The sequence below is a fragment of the Aquarana catesbeiana genome, linkage group LG13 (assembly GCF_042186555.1).
Source record: "Aquarana catesbeiana isolate 2022-GZ linkage group LG13, ASM4218655v1, whole genome shotgun sequence".
NCBI classification, from domain to species: domain Eukaryota; kingdom Metazoa; phylum Chordata; class Amphibia; order Anura; family Ranidae; genus Aquarana; species Aquarana catesbeiana.
The window spans coordinates 222,738,267-222,747,739 of record NC_133336.1 but is presented as its reverse complement, the minus strand read 5'-3'; the positions used below and the strand labels follow the sequence as shown (position 1 = coordinate 222,747,739).

The 9,473-nt window shown below is 41.9% G+C and overlaps 1 protein-coding gene across 1 annotated transcript; it reads right to left on the bottom strand.

Annotated features, from left to right (window-relative positions):
- Positions 1-1,646: 1,646 nt before the first annotated feature.
- Positions 1,647-9,088, bottom strand: TUFT1 (tuftelin 1; the record flags this gene model as incomplete). The annotated part of the gene is given in 3 exon segments (XM_073610549.1): positions 1,647-1,754; positions 2,035-2,109; positions 9,006-9,088. Coding segments are annotated over 3 exon segments (231 nt in total), but the record flags the coding sequence as incomplete, so codon positions are not given.
- Between the last annotated feature and the right edge of the window lie 385 nt (positions 9,089-9,473).

Genomic DNA, 9,473 nt, shown 5'->3' with positions numbered 1-9,473 from the left:
GCTACACGGTTTTTATCCATACATAATTAGCACCCTTGCCAATCAGCAGCAGCAGAGCTTGGCGAGACCACCCATCCAACTGCCCCAGCCTGCTGGAGGACATCCAGCATCATCTAGAACTTTGTTCCCCAGCTTGAATGACCTGGCCCCGCCCCTTTCACTCATTGGATTTCAGTTTCTTTAAATTATGGAGGCTCAGCATCACATGTGGGCATTACCTACGCAAATACAGCCTGCCTAGGAACTCCCACTCAACCCATCAAGACATTTTGAGATTTGCATAACTCCTCCCACTGCCTGCATCAGGGCGGAGGGCTCTTGAAAGGAGTACTGAGGAAGGGTGCTGTTTTCAGGAAGCTATGTACAGCACCCAGCCATGAATTGCACGCATTGCATAGAGAAGCACAGAGACCTCAGTGATGACATCACCAGGTCCAAAATAAGGTATGTAATGAAAACAGAAAAGTTTAATTTAAATATTTCACTAGAATGTTGATGGGGGGGGGGGGGGGGGGGGGGGGAACCAGGGAAGGCAAAATATAAGCATATTAAATGTCATCATTAAATTCACACCCGATCTGCAAATAACGAGCGCACACAGGTGAAGGGGTCAGAAGAATGGAAAAGGTTTTCCTGGCAGTGAAGTCGGAGGATCGCTATGTAAATACGCACATTTGAAGGCACAGGGAGAGTCTTAAGGCTCATGTAAACAAAGACACCTTCTTGTACGTTCCAGGCTTCTGCGTAAACACGCCACTCCAAACCGCGTTCCAGAGACGCAGAATAATGCCGGGGGAGGGGATGGGGATTGGCGGTGATATTTTATTTCAGTTATCAGTCTCTCAGGAACTATAAATATCCTCTTGTGTACAGGACAGAGTGTAATCCCAATCCGCTCAGATCATATTCAGAGGCTGGGGAGGCGGCCTCCGCCCAGATCTACATTCCGGGAAGGTGACAAGCTGGTCCTGCAAGAATCTATTTATCATGCCTGATTGAGATGGGCAGGACGAATCCGACTCTCATCAGAGATGGGAACAGCATAAAAAAATTATAAGAGGAAGAGTTCCCACCATCCCTGTGCTGAGTTCCCGGGTCTGTACACCCGCTGTGCCCATTATGAGGGGTTTCCACCATCCCTGTGCTGAGTTCCTGGGTCTGTACACCCGCTGTGCCCATTATGAGGAGTTCCCACCATCCCTGTGCTGAGTTCCCGGGTCTGTACACCTGCCATGCCCATTATGAGGGGTTCCCACCATCCCTGTGCTGAGTTCCCGGGTCTGTACACCTGCTGTGCCCATTATGAGGGGTTCCCACTATCCCTGTGCTGAGTTCCCGGGTCTGTACACCCCCGCTGTGCCCATTATGAGGGGTTCCCACCATCCCTGTGCCCATTATGAGGGGTTTCCACCACCCCTGTGCTGAGTTCCTGGGTCTGTACACCCGCTGTGCCCATTATGAGGGGTTCCCACCATCCCTGTGCTGAGTTCTCGGGTCTGTACACCTGCTGTGCCCATTATGAAGGGTTCCCACCATCCCTGTGCTGAGTTCCTGGGTCTGTACACCCGCTGTGCCCATTATGAGGTGTTCCCACCATCCCTGTGCCGAGATTCGAGGTTAGTATGGAGGTGTAAGGGGGTCATTACCTTAATGATCTCTTCATCGCCATCGCTGGACTTGACTAGTTCAGATTTCAGAGGCCGAGAGCTCCGGGTTGGTCGGGATGATATGAGAGCGAAGGCGCGTCCCACCGGCTGCAGACATGAAAAAAATAAAAATAAATGAGTGACAGCTGTTTACACTGGGGGTCCCCGTGTAACTGAAACCGGGAGATATATTTGGATGTCTCTCCAAAGGCCAATTGAGTAACAGTGACAAACTGAACAAAAATGTCAACAGACGGCTACGATGTCATCAGCCAGGCATCAGCAGAGGACACAGAATGCGTCATCCTGGCGGTATTTTTAGAAGGAGATTGCAATCAAACACCTCCTCCCCCCATAACCCAATCCCCACCAGTTTCTGGGTCCTCACCTTCACTTTGATGGTCTCCGTCCTCTCCGGGGAGTGGTCCTCCCGTAGAGTCAGCCGTAAAGTCTTGATGTTATCCTGAAAATAGAAACGGAATGGTGAGCATAGAGAAGAACAAGTGTAAACAAAATCAGTGGAACTAGAAGGTCTCGTGTTCATTGATCACTTTATCATGGGGGCCTCTTACAGCCCCCCTCCCCACCCCAGAACATTACTGAACAAATCCTTGGGTTCACCAAAGAAGTCCAAGTGGACAAGCTTGTTGGTATACATCTTGTTGGTGTGGATGGTGTGGCGATGGAGCCCAGGACTGGTACTACCTTTGTACAAAACCAGCTCTATAAAAACATGGTTTGAGCAGTTTGGTGTGGAGGAACTCCAGTGTCCTGCACAGAGCCCTGACCTCAACCCTACTGAACGCCTTTAAGATGAATTGGAACACTGATTGTGAGCCAGGTCTTCTCATCGAACATCAGTATCAGACCTCACAAATGGGGCAAATTCCCACAGACACCCTCTGAAATCTTGTGGAAAGCCTTCCCAGATGAGTGGAGGATGTTATAGAGGGGGCAACAGGCATGTGAATGAAGGTGGGGTCAACTCTATATCAATGGCCATGGGGGGTCAACAGCATTTCAATGACCATGAGGGTCAGGTCAAGAGCATATCAATGGCCATTTGGGGGGGGGGGGGGGGTTAACTCCATATCAATGGCCATGGGGGTGAATGCCACCATTGTTTGGGCATGGTTCTGGAATGGGATGTCCAGTAAGTTCATATAGCTGTGATAGTCCGATGTCCATGGACTTTGGGCCGAATGCGCCCCACTTTATGGGCCGTTGTGGATTACGAAATTACGCATCTACTACTTTAAAGGGATTTGGTGTTACTTTGAGTCAATTTATTGCCATACATAAAAACTCCCAGCTAAAGATGACACACATTTTATGAGATGGATGGTACAACAGGAGCAGTAACAGTAGCCTGATGATGACAGCGGTGAGGCCGGAACGCAGAGCAGAGTGAAACTAAATGGAAATTACTTGTTTTTCTGTTCATATCACCATTGCTGAGTAACCTGAAGTGGAAAAGTAGAACTCTGTGCTGAGTAACCTGCAGTGGAAAAGCAGAACTCTGTAGCAGAGAGCTACAGGAGTACCAGGGAAGGCAAAATATAAACAGATTACATTTCGGCTCTAATAATTCTTTCCCAACACAATGTGGTGGCTGATAAAACACCATAAGTGGCTAACGCATGTGTTGTATACATTTACCCTTCTCAGGTGATGTGCAATGTCTCCCTGACCTTGGGACTTTGCTATGACAGCACATTTATTGACAAGGATCCCCCCCCCCCTCCATCCAGAAGGAGAATGGAGAATGCTCAGTACATGAAAACTAATCTTGAGAGAAGAGCTGCAATCTGGTGTGTGCTGGAGGACAAGGCCGTGGTAGGTCAGGGGTTAACCCATTCCCACAGGAATCCAGACATTCCTGGGTGAAATGTGATCCCAGGCTTTTGTTTGGGCAGGCAGAGTCTGAGAATAATTGCCTGTTCTGCAGAAAGACAAAGATTATTGTAATTATAGAGGAGAGAGCATTACCACACCTCAGAGCAGAGAGGAGCTGGGCCATCACCGCAACAAAAAAACACCAGAAACCTTGGGTGAAATGAGTGCCGTGATGGGACGAGGATTCCCTTCTGAGGATACCATGAAAAGTAATTCAGACTATGTATACAAACCTCAGAGCAGAGTGGAGCTGGGCCGTCACCACAACAAAACACCAGAAATGCTGGGGGAGATGAGCGCTCTGAGGGGACAAGGCGCCCCTTCTAAGAATACCATGGAAAAGTCACTAAATCCTCAGAGCAGTGAGATATCAGAGGAGCTGGGCCATCACCACACCAAAACACCAGAATCGTTGAGTGAGATGATGGCTGCGATGGGACAAGGCTCCCATTCCAAGGAAACCTGCTTGGACCTTGAAGAAGGGGCCATACCCCGAAAGCTTGTCCTGAAAAATTGTATGCTAGTGCAAATTAAAAAAGTATCACGGACAGTACTCAATTTTCTCTGTCACAATTGCACTAATACGGCTACAATCAAATCAAGGAAACCATGAAAAGTCCCTCAGACCTTGTACATAAATCTCAGAGCAGAGAGATACTAGAGGAGCTGGGCCATCACCACACCAAAACACCAGAAAAGTTGGAAGAGATGATGGCTGTAATGGGACAAGGCTCCCATTCCAAGGAGACCATGAAAAGTCCCTCAGACCTTGTACACACACCTCAGAGCGGAGATAGATTAGAGGAGCTGGGCTGTCACCACACCAAAACACCAGAAATGTTGGGTGAGATGATGGCTGTGATGGGACAAGGCTCCAGTTCCAAGGAAACCATGAAAAGTCCCTCAGATCTTGTACATAAACCTCAGAGCAGAGAGATACTCGAGGAGCTGGGCTGTCACCACACCAAAACACCAGAAATGTTGGGTGAGATGATGGCTGTGATGGGACAAGGCTCCCATTCCAAGGAGACCATGAAAAGTCCCTCAGAACTTGTACATAAACCAAAGAGCAGAGAGTTACTAGAGGAGCTGGGCCATCACCACACCAAAACACCAGAAACCTTGGGTGAGATGATGGCTGTGATGGGACAAGGCTCCCATTCCAAGGAGACCATGAAAAGTCTCTCAGACCCTATACACACACCTCAGAGCAGAGAGATACTAGAGGAGCTGGGCTGTCACCATACCAAAACACCAGAAATGTTGGGTGAGGTGATGGCAGTGATGGGACAAGGCTCCCATTCCAAGGAGACCATAAAAGTCCCTCAGACCTTGTACACACACCTCAGAGCAGAGATAGATTAGAGGAGATGGGCCGTCACCACACCAAAACCCCAGAAACGTTGGGTGAGATGAGTGCTTTGAGGGGATAAGCCTCCCCCTCCAAGGACACCATGAAAAGTCCCTGAGACCTTGTACATAAACCTCAGAGCAGACCGTTATCAGAGAGGAGCTGGGCCATCAACACCATCAATGTTCCATGAAATGACTGCTCTGAGGGGACAAGCTTCCCTTTCTGAGGAAGCCATGAAAAGTCCCTGAAACCTCGTACATACATACACCCCAAACCGACCATCAAAGCTTTTAAAATGATTTCATTGTTTATAAAATGACCAAACATAACAGCCAATGCGTTTCAGGGGCCAAACACTCTCCCCCCTTCATCAGGGCTCTAAATGCAAATATAAATGTCATCAATAAAATGATAATCAATAAAAATGAAATCAATATAAAAATCAAGGGATATCAACCCATTTGTATCTAATCTGTGAATCCCGTGAGTGAGATGTTCTCATATCGAACATATAAATACCGAAAATTAGAACACCTCATTAACAGACAGTACAACAAACACAATGGTGCCACCATAACACAAGACAATACTGAGATGACAGGTGACATGGGATGCATCAGCAACGTCAGATAAAACCTCACCCAGGAACATGATAGGAACGCATCTTTGTAGCGCTATTCCCTGTATTCCGATCGATCAGTATTCTCTGTACCTGGGTGTAACAATAATCTCTGTACTCAATTGTATCAATATTGTATATACTCGATTGTATTATTATCGTATATACTCGATTGTATTATTATTGTATATACTCGATTGTAACAATCTCTGTACCTGGGTGTAACAATAATCTCTGTACTCAATTGTATCAATATTGTATATACTCGATTGTATCATTATTGTATATACTCAATTGTATTATTATTGTATATACACTCGATTGTATTACGCAATTGTATCAATATTGTATATACTCGATTGTATTATTATTGTATATACTCAATTGTATTATTATTGTATATACACTCGATTGTATTACGCAATTGTATCAATATTGTATATAATCAACTAACAATCTCTACACCCGATTGTAACAATATTGTATATATTCAATAATAATTGTATTCTCTATATTGCATTGTAAAAATTTTGTCCATTTTCAATTGTATCCATAATTTATAGACTCATTTGTAAGGCTAATACTTTATTATATATGATATATTATTATTATATTTATTATTATTGATATATTTTCTATTGTAATCAATGTTCTCTATACTCAGCTGTATTATTTTTGTATATACTCGATCGTAACAATAATCTCTATACCTGATTGTAATGATATTGTATATACTCGATAAGCACTGTAATCTCTATATTCCTTTGTAAAAATAGTGCCTATATTTAATTGTATCTATATTTTACAGACTCAATTGTAAGGCTATTACTATATTATTTATTATTATTATTATTGATATTATTTTATTTATATATTATTATTATTTAATTGTATCAACGTTCTCTATATATGCAATTGTATTAATATTGTGTATACTGGATTATAACAATAACCTCTATAACGGATTGTAACAATATTGTAGTATATATACACACGATAATCACTGTATTCTCTATATTCCACTGTAAAAATATTGTCCATATTCAATTATCTACAGTATATTTTAAAGGCTCGATTGTAAGACTATTACTAGATTATATATTATTATATTATGGATTATTATTATTAATAATAAATATGTATATAGATATATTTGTTATTTTTATCGTTTATTGTAACAATAATCTCTATATCTGAATTTAGCAATCTTGTATACACTAAATAATAACTATTCTCTATATTCCATTGTAAAAATATTGTCCATATTCAATTGTATCCATATTTTATAGACTCAATAGAACTATTACTATATTATATATTATTATTATTTATATTATATAGCCTGGCTGCACCTGTAGGTGTGAACCAAACCTGACTACATTTTATATAGTGGATTGTAACAATATTCTCTGTACTCAATGGTATCAATACGGTCTATACGTGATTGTAACGATATCGTATGTACTGGATAATAATTGTATTTTCTATAATCCATTGTAAAAAATATTGTCGATATCCAATTGTATCCATATTTTATAGATTTGATTGTAAGGCCATTACTATATTATTATTTTATTATTATTATTATATTGTTATCGTTATATTTTATTGTATCAATATTCTCTATACTTGATGGTATTATTATTGTATATACTGGATTGTAATATTCTCTATACTGGATTGTAATATTATTCTCTATACTGGATCATAATATTATTCTCTATACTGGATTGTAATATTATTCCCTATACTGGATAGTAATATTATTTTCTATACTGGATTGTAATATTATACTCTATACTGGATTGTAATCCAGTAATGCGCTGGGCCCTCCTGTATCAGATTGGAATGTTCTGTATTTCCTCCCCTTGTATTGTACAGCGCTGCTCACACTGTTGGCACTATATAAATCCTGTACAATAAGGATCATATTTTGTATAAACCTGCCTGAGACCACAAGTATGTTCTGGTAAATATAATCATTGTGACCGTCAACCAATCAGAGACTCCCGCTTCCATTCCAAGGCGATTCATAACTTCCCAGAATGCCCCCCCTCCCCTCCCCCAGGCAGAGTGCAGAGCGCTGACTCCTAGCAAGCAATCTCCAATTTCCCCGGCTGTGTGGTTTGACCCACTTGCCTTGCAGCACCGGGGCCCTCTGTTCACTTCCCACCAGGGACGCCATCTGCATGGAGTTTGCATCTCTTGGAGCTTTCCCAAAAGAGATGAATTTTTACTTTTCTGGTTCAGCTGCATCTTATCTGTTGTTTTTTTTTTTGGTAATCTGAACTTTTTCACATTTCTGTTCACTTTGAACGTCACTTATAGAAACAAAAGTAGCAGCTGATTGGGGAGCCATTTATACTAAATGCATTTGCGGTAACATTTTAAAATGGCGCTCCAACGCACCGAGATGAGGCACCTTGCTGCACCACAACACACCGGAGTGCACAATACAAGGGTGACGTCTGACCTCGGGGTGTGTTTTGGAAGCCATTTGTTTCCATGGGCTGCCCCCTAATGCAACGCACATTAAAGTACGACGTAAACGCACCGCAAAGAAGTAAAACGGGGGACAAAAAAAAAAAAGAAAAGCAATTAAGTAATTATTTGGCTGATGGGAAAAAAAAGGGGTTCCAAAAATTCCGCAGAGATGGCGACATTTTAAAAATAATATTTTAGACAGATGAGAAGAATAAAGTATTGAAGGAACTCAGACCACCATATGAAGAATGATGATCATCATCAATAGGAATTGTTTTTGTTTTGTTTTGTATTCAAATTTAATGCATATTTAATATCCTGCAAAGTTAATGCAACTGACAAACAGCCCAAAAAAAAAAAATTTAAAGAGAAAAAAAAAATCTCTAAAATTTTAATCAGAATTTTGACAATTCTTTTTTTTTTCGGCTGTTTGTCTGTTGCATTAAAATTTGCATGAAATTAAATATATGCATTAAATTTGCATGAAATTAAATATACGCATTAAACTTGAATACTAAAAAAAAAAATCCTATTGATGATCATCATTCTCCATATGGTGGTCTGAGTTCCTTCAATACATTATTCTTCTCATCTGTTACATTGTTACATAGTTGAAAAAGACACAAGTCCATTCCTACCCCCCCCCCCCTCCCAGGTTTCCGTACATGTGACAATATTGACACACAGGAAAAATATTGACAACCACATATACCTACATGTCACCATTAGAGTGTAAGCTCCTCTGGTACAGAGACTGATGTGACCGACTCTCAGTGATCTCTGTACAGCGCTGCGGTATATGTCAGAGCTATATAAACGTATAATAATAATAATAGTGTGTGACTGTGGGGGGAGGGGACATTAGAATGTAAGCTCCTCTGGTACAGAGACTGATGTGACCGACTCAGTGATCTCTGTAGAACGCTGCGGTATATGTCAGAGCTATATAAATGTATAATCATTATTGCAGCCTCTATAATAAGGATAATAATAATAAAGTTCTCACCGGCTCGGTCTCCGCCTGGAGCTGCTGCAGAGTACAGAGACTGTTCATCTTCACTGCTCACTTACACTACTGAGCCAGGGGGGGCGCGGAGACTTCTGCTTATAAGTGTCAGGTGACATCACTGCATCAGCCCCTCCCAGCACACACCCCCATCTGGGAGGGGTCATCTCCAGATCTCCACCTGCAGCCACATCATATATATATATATATATATATTAGAACAACAAGCAGTTCTGTGCTCAGTCCACCTGCAGGGCAGCACAGGTCAGGGAACATTGTATACTTCTCTAGACTGTCAGATCCTGGGCTCAGTGCAGTTGCTTTCCAGTAACACCATCCTGCAGTTATTATTGTTCTTTTCTTCATAATTAACATACATTCTGCCAATTCCTTACTTTTTGCTTGAGCTGATAAAAGGTATTTATAACTAAAGACAGTTCAGTTTGGGGTTTATGGACTCTGTGACAA